A 17,696-nucleotide genomic window follows, 5' to 3' on the forward strand; every position below is an offset into this window, starting at 1 on the left:
GTTGTGTGTGAGGTAATAACCATGTAGTGAACTGTGATCAAGTGTCAGGCTGAACTTTGGCACTTCAGCAGCAGCTGGCACTGCTGTGCAAATAACTGGTGATATCATGCAGCCAAAATACAGACGTACATGAGACAGAATGAAGAGCCAATGAGATTAAAGATCACAGATTTGCTGCTTCAACAGACAGTTTGACTCTTTGAGCGAACTTTAAACGAATCACCTTGAGAATTAGATATTTGCGTTGTGCCATGTGTCCATTTGAACGTCTATATTTAGTTGTTGTCATGTGTCGTGCAGCGGGTCAGCTGGGATCCTGCAGCAGGACACGCCTCTGGGCTGAATGGAGCACGCGCCGTGCGTAAAGTCCGACCTGCAGCGGATCCAAACTTTTATTTTGGACCTAATTTCACGGTTTTAAGAAGTATCTAATCGACATTATTGAGTTGTTTCTATTCGATTAAATGCAGCGATGACGCGGGAGGAAGATCTCATTCGGATTGCAAAAAAACTGGACAAGATGGTGTCTCGGAATAACACGGTGAGACCATATTTTGACACCCACAGGTGGCGCGTTGTCCTACCACCTCGTGCTGTGCAGAAGGCCCGTGAATGTCTCTCTTGGAAATGGATTCTACCAGATTTACGTTGGCTATAAGTTTGATTTCATTTGAGCGAGTGTATTTGTAAAGTGTGCACATTTGTAACACGAGCCTGACTGTGCTGTAACAAATGATCAACAGGTGTTTGGCGCTGGTTTGCAGACTGTTTGCGCGCAGGACGTTGTGGTCCCTGAGTGTGTGGCGCGATACGGACCAAGTGTTGTGAATGCGTCGAGCAGTTTTTTGCAACTCTTTGCCTGTGTATTAAACAGTGACTCATGCAAGATAAAGTAAACAATTCGGCCTGTGGGCAAGGTCGTGTGTGAGTGTGTGTGTGTGTGTGTGTGTGTGTGTGTGTGTGTGTTTTGACTGGCTGCAAACAGGACGTTGTCAAATGGCGCTCTTTCACAGTGCACAGTGAGGGTAACGTTACAACAGTAAAAACGATGGTTTCTAGAATAAAGTAAACACTCCCAAAAAAGGCAATTTAACTTTCTGTTGTAATAGATTATTTAAATTTATGAAATCAGTATGTATTTTTTTTAAAATACTGATGAAATCTTAAATACAGAAGTGAAAGTGTTGGTGCGCACTCATCAGTTTGTACTTTCCTTTTTAAAATGGTCACATTTGCATGCAATCAAATCTGCATTTTACACTGTCATTACATATTTCTACATAAATACACTCAATATTTATAGGTTAAAACTGTAAATATGATTGTCGAATATTTTATGTGTGCAGGAGGGCGCCATGGACCTGCTGAGAGAACTGAAAGGTTTCAATATGACACTCAAACTTCTCCAGGTAGGCTGCAGTGTATTGTTTAGTAGAGCGCACTTTCCCCATTGCTTTCCAACCAGTTACCTACTTGTTACTCACGCACCAACATGAACTGCATTATTACTAAAGCTCTCAATGTATATTTATGTACGTCTGTTTTAGGAAACAAGGATCGGTATGTCTGTGAACGGCATCAGGAAGCACTGCACAGACGAGGAAGTCATTGCCTTGGCAAAAGTCCTCATTAAAGACTGGAAAAGACTTCTGGGTACTTGATTTTGATGCATGATTTACTGAGCAGTTGTTTGTGCAATAAATATGTCAATGGACTGATTGATTCACTGATATGTGATCCCTCTTCCCCTCCCACAAACACTCCCACAGACTCTGAGAAACCATCTGAAATGAAGAATGGATTGGACCCAGCGGTGTCTCCAAACAGCTCCCCCTCTGAGACACACAGCAGGTCAGTACTTTCACAGCTGCTGCTGCACAGAAACTCCACAGGCAACATGATATTTAACACAGAAGCAGAGGCAATAAAGTTCGGACCCACAGTGGTGAGTGCGACCTGACTGCTTTCATTTAATGTTGAAATGATGTGGGATTATGACGGAAATGCCATACATGCCACAGTGCACCACACTACACTTTTACATGTACACAGACACCTGCTGTGAAAAATAGCTCAGCCCCAGCAGCTCTGTCAAAAAGCACTGAAGAAATTAAAAGCTGAAAGAAAGTGTCAGGAGTTAAACTGTAGCTGCCTATCCAGTAAATCAGTACGTAAAGACAGTTGTTTGTGTCTTTGCCATGGAAGCTTTTACATCACTGTTTTCTCAAGTGGACATGTGTCAGTAAAGTGTCCAAACAAAGACAATATACAGCACCAAGGACGGTGCTTTATGATTAGAATGTAAAGGAATCAAAAATAAAAATGATAAAAGAAGCCTCATTTCATGTCAGATTTTCCAGTGACGCACCATCAACTGTATTCATGTGCTCTAACGGCTAAATTAATTATAATGAATGGCTTCGTAGTGTTTATGTGTTTGCTTGGGTATTACTGCGATCAGATTAGGACATCGGAAATTAACGTTGCAGTCACACGTGATGATGGACGCTTCTGTTACGGAGGCTGTCAATTCGTTTTTTCAAGGTAGTCCTATTTGCAAATGAAAGTGTGGAGCCTTTCTAAAGAGGTTATGAAATCTGTGATGTCCTTCTGTTAGTTTTTGTATGAAGTTTTCATCTGAATCAGTGAATTCTCTTCTTGGACTGCGTTTATTGCAGTAGAGGGGGTTTCAGTATTACCTGTGCTGGTCAGTACCACAGTATTAGAACCACAAAGAGCTGTGACACAGGTATAGGTTGAGTGTTGAGGGATCTATTAAGCCTAGTCCCAATTAAACGGCCAGTCTCTTTTACTAGCCCGGTGTGGCTCAACATTTTGACAAATAAATGCCTGTCTCAATTAGAGGCCTGATCTGGTTGCCAAACAGTTGATTTTTTTTTAATAGAAGTTCTTCGGATGTATAAAACTGAGCTGTTGGCTACCTCAAATTTTGTGTCCACTCCTCAATTACCCGGTAAATTATTCATACTCCTTTAGTCTGTAAGGGTCCTCAGATCAAAATAATCAAAAGGGTTTTTCATAAAAATTAATCCTAGTGGTGAGTATTGTTTTAACAAGATAAAGTGGTGTTGTGTTGGTATGCCAGGGGCCGTAATCCTTGAGTGCTGTAACTCTCTCTGATGCGCTGTCTGTTGGAGCTAGGTCAAATGAATGATTCATAACTGATATATTATCTGAAGCCTAATTTTTAAACAAGTAATATTCATACTGGTTCAAATAAACAATTTGATTGTATTTCTTGATCTTTGCTGAGCCTCCAGTTTCGTGTGAAAGGAATAGCCTGTCCCAAATAAAGGCCTGTTGATTTCAATGATTTAAGCAAATAATAGTATAATGTTACAAAGATGGCTGTTCAAATAATGAGAGAAAGATATGTGAAAGTAATCCCTCTGAGCAAAAACTTCAGGCTTCAGACTGTTCTGAATACTCTGTTGTTGTTTTTTTCTACTTTATCTATGAGCTGATGTCAGCTTATGACACATTTCTTTATATGGTCGTCTGCTCCAGGCACACTACACCAGTGCTGTGTCTCAAATCGCGTACTTCTGTACTTACACTTAATATGTTGAGTGCATTTTTGCACTAAGCACCACTAAAGCAGTCTGTAATGATTTGGTACCGCGAACGATAACGCGAATGCTAATGCTAGTTTGCTAACTAACTAATTTGCAGTCGTCATTTCCGGTGAGTGCACAACGGCCGTGTTTGGTTTGAGACAACACTACCCTGTCGAAATTTGCGCACTATGCCAATAAGTACATAGTGTACATAGTATACTACATGGAAGTGTACTAACGGAAGTATGTGATTTGAGACACACTACAAGTGTTACACCATTACATACACTGCTACATGTAGCTACATGCTAACGTCAGGGAAACATTGAAAACTTGAAACCAGTTGGAGGCTTAGAAAACTCTTTGTTACAGTTATTTCCCTGCTGCAGTGACGTTGCAGAGACGCTGAGATGCAGACGACCCGGAAATGCTGACCAATCAGAGCAGACTAGGTTTTTTATGGAGAGAGGCTTAAAGAGACAGGTGCTAAAGACAGAGGGTGAATACAGGTGCTCCAGCACAGACAATCTGATGAAAAAAAAAATCTAGTGCTTTTTGAACATTAAAGTATGTAAACATGTTCTTGGAGAAACTCAAAATACAAGTATGAACCTGAAAATGATCATAACAGGTCCCCTTTAACATCAGTCAAGTCATGCAATGAAGGGGAAAGTTAAGATAAACTTAATGACTGCCAATTCATTAAATGGGTTGTTGGATCTATTTAATTCCATCCACATGGGACCTAAGATGCATTACAACAACAAACCTGACCTAAGTGAAACTGGTAAATGTTTGCAGGCTCTTAAACAGAGGTGAAGATGATACTTCCTTTGTTTCTCTTAGTCACAGAAGACTGGACGTTAAACCGAAACCTGACTCAGATCCTGACAAAAACCACCCCGATAAAAACAGAAAAGAAAAACATAATGACGATCACAAAACCAAAAAGAGACAGACTGATGATGCCAGCGATGAAAAGCACCCGGAGGAGCCCCAAAATGAGAAATATCCCCAAGAAATCAGAAAGGAGAAGCATTTAGAAGAGCCCAAAAAACAAAGACATGCAGAGGATGCCCAGCACGAAACGGATAACAAGAAACAGAAGCATGTGCAAGACCTGCAGAGTGAGAAACACAAGCCAGAACCGAAGAAAGAAAGGCTGTTAGGAGAACCAAAGAAGATGAGACACGTAGAAGATGTCAAAAAGGAAAAACACCCAGAGGAGCCCAAGAAACACAGCTACACTGATGACATGAAGAAGGAGAGAGACAGAGAAGAAAGCAGATATGAGAGGCCGATAAACTCACCGCATCGAGAAAGACCGCTGACTGAACAGAGAGAGAAACCTGCAGATTACAAACCACTGTTTGAAAGGTGAGATGGAGGTGGCTCAAAAGCTGATTAATACAAATCAAAAACATGCAGCAGAGGTTCAGATTGAGTTGTTTATTTCAGGAGAGGAGTGTTGGACAGCAGTATTCTGTATCCCTCCCGGTTCCCCTCTCCTCCTCGACCTGTTCGGCCTCCTCTCCCGATCAAACGCCCCTCTGTGGACCTGAAAAAAGACAGGTCAGGACTGTTACCTCGCCTGAGCTGAAGAGCATGATGGACTGAAATATTACTGCATGACATAACCGTTTCTGAGTCACTCATATGCACTGACATTTGTTCCTACACTTTAATAACCAGACTCGTGGCCTAACAGGATACCGGCTGTGCATGGTGCATGCTGGGAAGGGTCAGTCAGATGTGTCTTTCATAAAAGGATTTTGTATTTAGCTGGAACAATTTCACCGACCCTTGAATTTGTACTGTTGTGACATTTCTTCAGGAAGGACAGTAAAGACTCCCGACATCCTCGTCCTCACGCTCCTCGACCCTCCTCTCCGCCAGCTAAGCGACCTTCACTAGAAGTAAAGAAAGAGAGGTCAGGCATGCTTCGGTGCTTGTTTGAGTGTAGTGCAGAGAAGTGTGAGATTTTTATGGAAACTCAAAACAAATGTTGATTTTCACATCAGGAAAGTTCCACCAGAACCAAACACTCCTCCGATTACTCCTCCTTACCTCCTTCCTCCTCCACCCAGGTCAGCGCCTGCATGCCCACTGCATTGACTCATATATATTTACCATAATATCCACTCTCATCTTTAAGCAACTCAGATGAGCTCAAAGTTTTTTTTCCCCATTTAGAAAGGAGCCTCCTGATCCCAACGCTCCTCTTCCTCCACTTCCTCTTCACCTCCACCCCCCACCTCCACCCCCGAAGCGTCCCTCACTGGAAGGAAAAAAGGAGAGGTCTGGATCAGATGAGTTCTCATTACAGACCACATGTAGTCGCCGCCTTGAAGTGTCTCGGAGGATTATTTTGGAAAAAAGAACATGTAATTTGATTTGGAGTTCTCTGCATTGAATCTTTGTGTCGTTTGCCACGGCAGGAAGGAGTCGTCAGACTCTAAACCTCCACAGAAGAAGACGTCAGGAGATCACGTGAAGAAAGACAGGTCTGGGATCTGGGGATTATTCTGTCTCTCATTTACCCTTGAAAAAATACTTCGCTGTTGTCTCTGGAGGATCAGTAACCTTAGATTACAATCTGTTTTTTGTTTGTTTTACTCGAAACATGGACACAATATAGTACACGACAGCAGGTATGGAATTGAGTCACAGATTTGATGACTTAAAACTCCACTGGGCAAATTAAAAAAAGACTCGAAACTCCCCTTGGACTTTAACACCAACGACTCATGATTTCACATGGACTTGAACTTGAAAATGCTTGATACCTTCCCCCAACCCCAAAGATTAAAAAGTATGTTATTTAAAAAGTGCGCCACAAATCAATTGATTTCCCTTCTTTTCCTGAATCAGCTAACATTACCGCTGACCATTCCCAGCAAGTTGACATTTAATTCCCAAGATCCACTTTGTTTAAATCAATCTGACAACATCCAAGCAAGTTGCAGGTAAGAACAATGAAGAACTAAGGTTATACATAAATTATACTAAGATAATGTTTTGCCTACAAAAACTATGTGATGGTCAACAAAAAACAAATTGCAGTATGATAAAATGTTATTACGTTTGGTGAGGAGCGCAATAAGGATGGTTTAGAACTCGACACTCAAAGTTTAGGACTTGTCAGTCTTGGCTTGGGACTTCAATGCAAAGACTCGAGACTTACTTGTGACTTGCAAAACAATGACTTGGCCCCACCTCTGTATGACTGTAATGCAGTGTGTGATGCTGTTAAGAGAGTTGTATCAGCTTTTTCTTTTTGCGTGACTATAAAGGGGACATCAAATAATAATATCTGATGTTTTTTGAACCCTTTTGTCTGATCGTATTTCGAAGGATTAACTTTAACACATTAAGGTTTATGATTTTCCACTGTTTAACTATTGTTCTCCCATTGCTTTAATACCCATATATGTTTGGAAATCATTCACATCTTCAAACTGGTGTAACTCACTGTAAAGAAAACAAAGAGCCTTGTTAGTACAAAGCTTGTTTTCTTTTTGCAGGAAAGACTCATCGGATAGCAAAGTGCCTAAAAAACACTCCGATGAAGTCAAGAGAGAAAGGTTGGCCAGTCATGAGTGTGGAAATGCTTGTTAAACTGTGAATCATGGTGGTTGTGTAGTTCGACTATGAGTTTCTTAAAGCAGCTCTTTGTGGCTTTTCAGTGCATGTGGAGCTTGTCTTTTTATACTTTTGGATTTGTTTGAGAATCAAACAAATGTTTCCTTTTGTCAGGAAAGATTCATCTGACTCTAAAGCGTCACCTCCCAAAAAGCCCAGTGTGGATGTCAAAAAAGAGAAACACAGGTGTGCACGAGCAGGAAAATAAATTTCACTGTTCATTGCATTTTAATCTGTGCTGCTTTATGTCGGGCATAATGTGTATATTATTGGTGTCAGCGTCACAACTCTGTCTCCTTTGCTGCAGGAAGGAGTCCTCAGACTCCAAGCCTGGCCAGCCTGTGAAACGTCAGTCAACTGACTCCAAACCTGACAGGTAGGACTGGTATGCACTACTTTAACTATTGTTCATTGTTGTAAATGAAATAGAAATAACATGGTCAGTAAAACCAGATTTACTGAAAGTGTCTTGTTTCCGACTATAGGCGGGAATCCACTGATTCAAAGAAAAGTAGCTCACCACCAGCAAAGAAGCTAACAGGCGAAAGGTAAATCGTCTTTAATAAAGTTTCACAGGTTTGTTTCAATGGAAACCATGAAGATGATGATACTGACGTTGTGTTACAGAAGAGAGTCTCACGGCTCCAAGACTTCTCAGCCTGGATCAACACAGAGGAAGCCCTCGACTGACAGCATGGAAAGGTATTTCAGTCAACTTTTAATAATACTTAAGCTATTGTGGGTTTATCAGCATTTATGCTAATGATACTCATGTTTATTTTTATATTCAATTTAGCTAAAGTGTCCTGCAATTTCCCTTCAGCCAGGCTGTGGAGCATTTAGCATAGTTCAGTTCTTTTTGGGGGATTTTACAGCCCCCAGCTTAACTGTTTGGTTCAGTCTCACGGCTCTTATCAGCCTCTTATTTGCCAAAAAGCCCACCCTAGGGCAGCAAACATTAAGACCTTGAATGACCTTTGTTTGAATGTCCAATTGAGACATCCTGTTATGGGTAAAAAAAAAAGTTCCAAAATTAAAGTTGTGCTGGGATTGGACATCAGCTGGACGTTCTTCCTGGGCATACTAGTAACATCCATTTTTTGCCAGGGAAGAACATTACTGTCCACACAGTGTTTACTGGGAGCAGCAGTAAACAACAGGCAAAGTTAGCAACTAGCTGCTGAACATACTCAAGCATCAATTTAGTTCAGTTCAGTTCAGTTCAGTTCAATCATTTATTTGTCACATGAAACTTTACAAAGTACAACTCCAATGAAATGTGCTCCCATCATGCTCCTTTAACTTGTGCACTGTAATTTAGTCCTTTATTGCCTCTCCTTACATCATTGGCTGCTGCTTTATAATTGTCCATGTTTCCGGATGTTTTGGTAATCCATGGCGTCTGGTTGGGGAATGATTTAACTGTCAACTCATCCCGACCTCAAAGGGATAGTGCACCAAAAAATGAAAATTCAGCCGTTATCTACTCACCTAGGTATATGCCGACGGAGGCCTTGGTGAAGTTTTAGAGTCCTCACATCCCTTGCGGAGATCGGCGGGTGGAGCGGCTAGCACACCTAATGGCTGACGGCGCCCCAGACTAACGTCCAAGAACACAAAATTGAAACCACAAAATATCTCCAACATGCTCATCCGTAGTGATCCAAGTGTCCTGAAGCCCCGACATAAAAAGTTGTTTTGAAAAACGTCATTTGAACTCTGTTTTTAGCCTCACTGTAGCCTGTAGCTCTGACTGCTTCTCTGTGCTCTGCGCTCTAAAACTGGACTCTAAAACTTCACCAGGGCCTCCGTCGGCATATGGATGAGTAGATAATGGCTGAATTTTCATTTTTGGATGCACTATCCCTTTAACAAGATGGCCGTATGGTTGCTTTTCCCAAGCGTGGGCAGCAGTGATCCACAGCAGGACGGAGACATTAGCTCAATCCAAATGACACACCAGTCCTCTTTCACTGTAAATCACATGCCTCCTCTCCTCTTGGCAGAGTCCTCTGCTCTGTCAGATCAGCATATAGAAAAAGAGTCACCTGGTCCTGTCCAGGGTTAGCCAAGTTTCTGTGAATCAAAGGATTAGAGTTCCTGTTATGCCATTAGAAACTGATGCGGTGCAGGGGTCGTCCAGATCATTTCAAATATCTGTACAACAGCTAGCAGGATGCTAGTTCAGCTGGTGCTCATTCTTCCCCATCTTTGCATGGTGTTTACTGATGTTTACATTTGAAACCTCAACCTGGCAAGCTAACCACTAGCTAGTAGAAGTCAGCAGAAAGAGTTTCCACCTGGTGAGTTGATGTCCTCATCCTGATGAGTGACTCGCAGATGCCGCCGTTGAAAGGCAACCACAAAAAGCACCACCAAGACTTGCAAAATAGACTTAAAAGCTGAAATTTAGCCCAAATTTAGCAGAGCTGACAGAGAGGCGACTGGAGGCGTCTGCACCAACAAGTCAGATATTTCTCTCAGGAGTTGGTGGAGACCGAAAAAACAGCTGAAACAGAGAGAACATTGGTCTTACATGCTGGTGGATTGGCCAAATGCACAAATCCAAATCAATTCTTCTGTTTTGCCTGTTACATGTTACATGTTAGTCATCCTAAAAAGGTGCTAATATGTCAGTGTGTTCCACTGTCCCCAAGTAGACAAAAAAAATAAGTTATGGCTGCCTGAACACAAAATGTTCTTAATAAGGTCTACCAAAAAATTCAGTGCTGCTCCAGAAAAAATAAACACCAGGCTCAGTTTAGAAAAGATAACGCCTCTCTTTCCTGAGGTCAGATCAGCCAAATACACCAGATGTGACGCTTCACACACTCTACTCTGTCATACTTTGATGTGTCCTTTTCTGCAGGAAGGGCAAAATTGATACTCCTAAAACTCCCACCACCCCGACCAGCCCCATGTCACCCAGCTTCAGTTCTGCCGGGGGTCCGCTGCCCCCTCACCTCACTACTGGAGACTCTGTCAGAGACAAGTGCATTGAGATGCTGGCGGCCGCTCTGCGCACAGACAGTAAGGCTCAGATAACACTTTATCAGTTGGAGCACACACTGCTGCAGCTAATGTTCTCTAAAGACGCTGACAAAGTGACACACACAAAACAGACAAAAGAGTGGAACTATACCATACAAAGAACACACACATGTCACTGTTATGTGCAAGTTAATATGATCTTTTTTCTGGTCTTTACAGACGATTTCAAGGATTTTGGAACTAATTGTGAAAGCATGGCTGCAGAGATCGAAGATCATATCCTTGAATTTAGCTCATTATTTGCTGATGTGGTTGGTTTGACATTCTCCGATCCAAATAGAAGTTATCCCATTTGACATTATTACTATTCCCCTTGACCGCATGGTCGCACATATCTATCAGGAGATAAAGGCCACTGATATGAAATATAAAAACCGAGTCCGCAGCCGCATCAGCAACCTGAAGGACCCAAAGAACCCTGGACTTCGCAGAAACGTACTCGCAGGAAGCATTGACTTGGGCCGCATCGCCAGCATGTCTGCTGAGGTACAGAACGCTGCAACTACACACCAAACCACTGATGAACTCCTTTCATGATGCACAGATTTGTTTTCCTGTCATGCTTTTATGCCCCTGTGCTCCATTTTGTCACATCTTTGTCTTTATGTAGGAGATGGCCAGCGATGAGCTGAAACAGCTGAGGAACGTTCTCACACAGGAGGCCATCAGGGAGCACCAAATGGCCAAAACTGGTGGCACCACCACCGACCTGCTGCAGTGCGGCAAGTGCAAGAAAAAGAACTGCACCTACAACCAGGTAAACACACACCATGCATGAAAATGCAAACAAACATACATCACAAACCTTCTTTTTTCTGTGGTGTGGAGTTTCAACAAAGCAAAACAAATCATTAGAAAAAGAGAAAGTGTGGGTGCGAGGTTACATTATGGGTTGTATGAAATAAATGTGTATTTATTTTAGATTTACTTTGTAAAACTGTGTGATTCCCTGATCTGAGTGTTGTTTCTCTGAGGGCAAAAGCAAAACAAAAAAAGCTGCTTTTATAAATGTTGTGGTATCATCTATCCAAGGAAAAGGCAGCTGGTAAGCCGTCTGTATTGCTGAGGTCTTACTCCATTAAGAGTGGAGTAATACTCCTAAATTAGGCAGTTAGGAGTACGTGATTGTGTTTCAGCTTTATTCAGCTCCAGCCCATCTCTGCACTGTGATCTATGTGTTGTTTACAGCTTACAAAACCTCCTGTGTTTGTGTGTGTGTGTTTTAGGTGCAGACACGCAGTGCTGATGAGCCAATGACCACATTTGTTCTGTGTAATGAGTGTGGAAACCGCTGGAAGGTAAGCTTTCCCCAGCTTTTGTTTCAATAACTCATATTTTATGTACTGATGAATTAAAAAATACATTTTTTTCCCTCCCACATTTCAGTTCTGCTGATGCCTTCCAGATGAAACCACGTTTTTTTTCTGAGCATATTGAACTGCATTATTTTCTATAATGGGAGGGGAGGGAGTTTATAAATTATTGCAGCTAGTGATTCAAACAGATTAAAGTGTTACAATTTTTACTTGAAATTTTGAGATTTCTAAGCATGTGCTAATATAATAATAATCAGGGTTTGCTTTCCGTGGAATTGAAGACTGAGCATGAACGTCAGTTTGATGACTGTTAACACATCGGTAATGATAATGGTGCTGTCATGATGGAACGACCAGTTAATATGCGGTGTCATATTAGAGCTGTTCACTTTGTATATATATCTAATAAAACAGCATAAATAATCTGTATGATGGCTTTTTAAACTCACGTTTAATAAAAAACTTTGACAATCAGTCTCACTCAGAGTCACTTCCCACATCATCGTCATCATCCTCATCATCATCATCATCATCATCATCATCATCAGTATTTGTGGCACACGAAACATACTGTTTGCTTTTAAGTATGGTTAAGATAAAATAATACTCTGCCTGCGGGCCAAATCTGGCCCAGGATAGGCCATCTTACTGGATTTTGTTTATTACAAAGAAATGGCATGATAGGATCCCCCAGACCCCCCGACGTAGGTCCGGGCTAAACCCTGAATGTCCTGGAGCCTATCCCAGCTGACACAGCGCGAGAGGCAGATAGATGGGTGGACAGGTCGCCAGACTATCACAGGGCTGACACATAGAGACAGACAACTATTCACGTGCACATTTACACCTACAGACAATATAGAGTCACCTATTAACCTGAATGTCTTTGGACTGTGGGAGGAAGCTGGAGTACCTGGAGAAAACCCTCGCTGACGTGGGGAAAACATGCAAACTCCATATGGAAGGGCCCCTCCACCCTAGGTTTGAACCAGGAACCCTCTTGCTGTGAGGCAACAATGGTGACCACTGCACTACTGTGCCGCCCTATATGCTTATCATTTCATTTTATTTGGGCATAATTGAAGTTTACTACAGTGCTTTACACTCTTATTAGTATCTAGTTTGATGAGATAAGTGAACTAAAGACAGAAATAAAAATCTTCAATACAATGCACTATTAGGGATCTGAGTTTAGTTATATAATTGATGTGTTCATAATTGTGAAAAAAAAATCCATAACTCATTGCACAGAAAAATATTCAGTCAAAGACAGGTGTTTTTAATAAAAAATGGTGCAACGGTGGTTTGAAGTGTTTCTGCTGCACCACTAAAAACAATCAGTAGATGGCAACAATTCATCATAACAAACACAAGCAACATCAGTTTCCCACAGTTGAATAGTTCTCTCTTCAGGTTACCGACCACAAATAAATGATACTGTTTCTTGTTAGTGCCGGTCCAGCTGGCTGGTAAAGCCAGAGGGAGGTGCTGCTGAAGACTAACGTGACAGTATTAAAGCCATTCCACAAAACAAACCTCTTTCCTGAACATTACTGAATTTGATATACTTATGCAAAATATATTAGCGCCTTGAGCAATGTGCAAATGATACTCCATCAACGCTGTGGTTTTTTTTTTTTAAAGACATCACACTGCATGCAGGGCATTCAGTATATAAATATAATGTTTGGTGGTAATGTGAGACTGTGAATGTGATGGAAAGGAAAAGCTTCCCGGCCGCCCTCTGGCTGAGTATCCACCATCTGGTTTCCTGTGAGCTGAAATCACATTCATTTGCTTCTTCTGCATCATTTCCACCATTATACGTCCTCTGTTGATGTGCACGCAGAGCTCAGAAAGCATCAGCACTGACTGTGTTATTCTACACTGGTGCATTGGTGTTACAATCATCATCGCTCTTTCAGTCTAGAATCTAAACAGAAAAATATCACCTGAAATTCAACTTTACGGCTACACGTAAACAAGAATATACAAAATAAAGCCGCAAAGTTAAATTCAGTTGTTTGGAACTTCAAAATTCTGACACAAGCAAACAAAAATAAATATATTTCTCACCCTAATAATTTGCTAATGGATTCTGCAACATAAGTCCCCATATTTTTTCACTTGGTAGCAGCTGCTCTGCTCTGTGACCTCCGTGTCCCCAACAGTTGGTGAGAAGTGATGTGGGAAAATAAAAGCTGTTGAAACAATTACACTCTCCATAATATACTCCGACTGAATAACGCTCTCAAATAATGTCAACATGCATATTTAAAATAATTAACACAGAAATTTGTCTTTTAAGAGAAGATAATTTGAAAAGATAGGGTTTTTTTTCACCTTTCTAGATTTATTATATAGCTTTATTAGCTTTCCCCAACAGTGATAATACACCACACATGTGCATTGATGTATTACTGAACAGGCCTACTGTGCACAAGCCAAGATGCCCCAGCGTCAGGGCCCCCCCTCACCAAAATAACCACAAAGAGATGCAAGGGAACTCCATAAAGGGGCAAAACAACCACAGAAAGACACAAAGCAGCTACAAAGACACACAACACAACCACAAGAAGACACATAATTACAAGAGGCACACAACAGTCACAAGAAGAAGACACAAATGACCATACACGAAATCAAAATGACCAAAAACAGATCCAAAACAGCTGCAGACAAAATCACAGTGGTGGGGCCCTTTTTGCATATCTGTGCCCAGGGGCCCATTGTTTTATAATCCGCCCATACATGTGTCTGCTTTTATGCCAGGGTTGGACTTTGTAGCTCAGAGGCAATTAAATCAATCTTATGGGGTCACAGCAATGAGAGATGACATTTAGAAGACCCTCAACCTTTAATTTACAACCAGTTATAGAACAAAATACAAGTCTGCATATCTATTAAACCGGCATTAAAATGCACTCCAGACTGATAAAAATCCATGTTTGCATGTCTGTTCATTTTTGTTTTTGCCAAATTCCATTTTTACCGAACACATTTTAAAAGATGTCAGCAAAGTGTTGGAATTTGGAAAAGGTTTTCCAGTGAAATAGTGTTCTTTATTCTTGACACCGTACTTTGAGATGATGTATTGAATGTGCAAAGGGATGTCTAACATTTACGTGCACTGCGTTCAGACTGAGACATTGACAGGTTGGCATTTCTGACAAGCCCAATAACTCTATAGAGTACATGTGTGCTGTGGCATACCATGTCAAGTAAATCAAAGGCACACTGTGATGTAAACTCAGTATAGACGTTACAACCTCTCTCCTGAGAATGCGTGTGCCAATCCGTCACTGACAGCCACATACAGGCATCATCCAATCACATAGCTCCGTCTGCTTCAGAACAATCAGACCTCAGGAGCTGAAGTGACTGTCAGTCAGGATGAATTTATTTCACGACATGGCAGAACATTTGGGCGTAATTACATCTCTGTCAGACAAAAAAGGGCATTGCTGGAATTTTTCAACTTTAACACTGCACTCAGTCGTGTGTTGACAACAGGTTAAATGCTGCTTCAACACAGTAGAGTTGACTTTGTCTTGACAAGCTTTAAACTAAGTCTTACGCAGGCGAGAATCTTTGAATATATTCATATTAAAATGTGGCTTATTGAGTTGTTGACTTGCAGAAGTCTGCTTTGTCTGAAATGTTTCTTTGCAGTATTATGAGTCACTAACCTCTCTGCAGCCTCTTGCTGTTGCTGCATGCAGCCGCACTATAAATGGAAATGGAAATAAATGAAACTAGGTAGGCATGCAGTGTCCCTGACATAACAAAATCAGTCAGGCAATTAAAAGTACGAAACACTTCAACTATAACAGTGCTCTGAACAGCATCAACTTTTTTTATGTAGTTTTAAATCACTTCTCAAACCTTTTTTTTAAATCCGTTATAAATGCAAGCATATAATTTTATTCCCAACACGCCCTGTCTTTTAATGTTATTGCCTTCTTTTTTAATATTACTTTGGGATATTTTTTTCCATTTTAACTTGTATTGCTGTAATTGTCTGTCCTGAAATGTTTTTTTAAATTCCTGTTTCAAACATGTACAGCACTTTGAAACTTCATAAAGTGCTGTATAAATAGAGTTTATGTTTATTATTATCATTATCAATGTATGGCTAGACATATTCCTGTAATTTAATCCCTTTTGACAACAATGGTGTCTATAGCAGATCATTTCTCTGATATTTACTATGATAAAGTAAAAAAAAAAAAAATCAGTGTGACAAGACTATAGCTCTTTTCACACAGAGATTGTGCTACAGGGCCGCTACGATGTCCCGTCTTTATGCTGCCTTTACATTTTCACACAGAACCAAACACCAGCAGCATCATGCTGCTCCAGTGTGTGATTTTAGACAGCATGCTAGCATTGCAGAAGCAAAAGAGGCGTGATGGATACACATGTAACACATCAGCGTCTATGTGTCATAGATGTCGGCAGCACTTTCTTAACAACGACAATGGCATTAACATGGCAAAAACAATAATTTACTGTCCCTGTTATATGGCGGCTGATCTTGCACTCTGCTCAGAGGGTGGACCTCTTACACATCATTATTTTCCCAACATGTGTACATTTTTGGCTGCTGTTCTTCTTTGAGTTAGCTGCTAACTGCTTCAAGCTACTTTTTAAATCTGTGTGGGTGTCCGGCTGACTGTCCCTTTTACACAGACATCAATTTCAGGCTATTAGCCTACTACCTCCACTGCCAACTTAAAGGTGAGACAACACTGCCCCCCATTCCACCATTGCACCTTTTATACAGAACGGCAAGGCGGCATAACGACGTGAAATTCCCACTTTAAAGAGGTAGTGTAATAGGGACTGAATAGTCAATAGCCCTGCTGGTGCGTCTATGAGGCTGCACTATGTGGTCAGTTGTGCTTTGAGCTAAATGCTAACACCAACATGCTAACATGATTGCAATGATGATTCTGACGCGCCATTGTTAAAGGTCCAGTGTGTAGGATTTACTGGCATCTAGTTGTGAGGTTGCACTACTGAAACTTGTTTGAACTACAGTGGCTGATTTGAAAATGGGAATATCCCTATCTAGAGCCAGTGTCTGATTTGTCCGTTCTGAGCTACTGTAGATACAACATGGCGGACTCCGTGGAAGAGGACCAGCTTCGTATTAGCTATAATGGCTCAATCTAAGATCACGAAAACACAAAAAATCATAGTTTCAGGTAATTTTAGCCTACACTAATGAAAACATGAAACCATTTTTTGTGAATAGATATCACTAAACTTACAAACGGGACCTTTAAGCGATATAATGTCTGCCATTTCCGCATGTTAGCATGCTACCATTTCCTTATTATCATTGGACACAAACGCTATGTTCAGGCTGCAGGCAAAAGTGGCCCAAATCTTATATTTTTCGCTCAATTAGGATTCAGTTTTTTTTCCATAACAGAATCTGATCTTTTCAGCTTGGACTTGAGCCACTTTCATATGTGGTCCTAAATCAGATACAGGTCAGGTTTTTATAACGTGACCTCAGTCTGAACAGTCATATTGGAATTCATGACTGTTACATCACGCTAGATCGACATTCATCTTGCTGCAAGTGTCTTGTGGAGAGGCACTGACAGATGTTTCTGTTGAAATCTGTTTCAGTGACTCATTCATGTCACGATCCCACCGCTCCTGGTTCTGACTCCGCAGACACACACACCTCCGTACAGAAGTAGCAGACATCCCTCTACAAAAGCCATTAATTAAAATTTTGGCTCTCTTTTCTCCTCGTCCTCATAATCATCTGCTCACAAATTTGCTGGCTTCCACTGCACATTTACACATTACTACACATTACTCCTGACAGCATGCTGCATGTGACGTCTTTGTTATTGTTCTTTTGCAAGCGACATGCAGGTCAGCTCAGGAACATGGAAACTGGAATTTGATATTGGCCACTTTAAAAAAAACGATGTGAACAGACAAACAAGAAATGCAATCAAGTAATAAATCTGAAGTGAGCACTAAGGCATACAGTGTGAATGTAGTCAAAGTGTAGACGGGAACGTCGGCATCTCTCGAGTCGTGCTGCGGGCAAAAAGCCAAAAAGTTGTAGTGCAAACATTAC

The 17,696-nt window shown here is 41.2% G+C and overlaps 1 protein-coding gene across 5 annotated transcripts; it reads left to right on the plus strand.

The window, feature by feature from the left end:
- Nucleotides 1–104: 104 nt before the first annotated feature.
- tcea3 (transcription elongation factor A (SII), 3) lies at nt 105–12,055 on the plus strand. Of its 5 annotated transcripts, XM_050047171.1 has the most exons (21): nt 105–541; nt 1,347–1,409; nt 1,548–1,653; nt 1,770–1,851; nt 4,425–4,955; nt 5,037–5,150; nt 5,413–5,508; nt 5,600–5,665; nt 5,772–5,876; nt 6,017–6,082; nt 7,103–7,162; nt 7,335–7,406; nt 7,528–7,596; nt 7,706–7,768; nt 7,848–7,922; nt 10,090–10,250; nt 10,431–10,486; nt 10,602–10,757; nt 10,882–11,028; nt 11,498–11,569; nt 11,658–12,055. In XM_050047171.1, the coding sequence occupies exons 1-21, from the start codon at nt 473–475 to the stop codon at nt 11,664–11,666; spliced, it is 2,238 nt and encodes a 745-aa protein (XP_049903128.1). In that variant the 5' UTR covers nt 105–472; the 3' UTR covers nt 11,667–12,055. The 5 variants fall into 5 exon arrangements, with proteins under 5 accessions (XP_049903128.1, XP_049903129.1, XP_049903130.1 ...); XM_050047172.1 differs by lacking the exon at nt 7,103–7,162; XM_050047173.1 differs by lacking the exons at nt 4,425–4,955; nt 5,037–5,150.
- The last annotated feature ends 5,641 nt before the right edge of the window (nt 12,056–17,696 follow it).

This window comes from Epinephelus moara, chromosome 6, assembly GCF_006386435.1.
Source record: "Epinephelus moara isolate mb chromosome 6, YSFRI_EMoa_1.0, whole genome shotgun sequence".
Taxonomy (NCBI): domain Eukaryota; kingdom Metazoa; phylum Chordata; class Actinopteri; order Perciformes; family Serranidae; genus Epinephelus; species Epinephelus moara.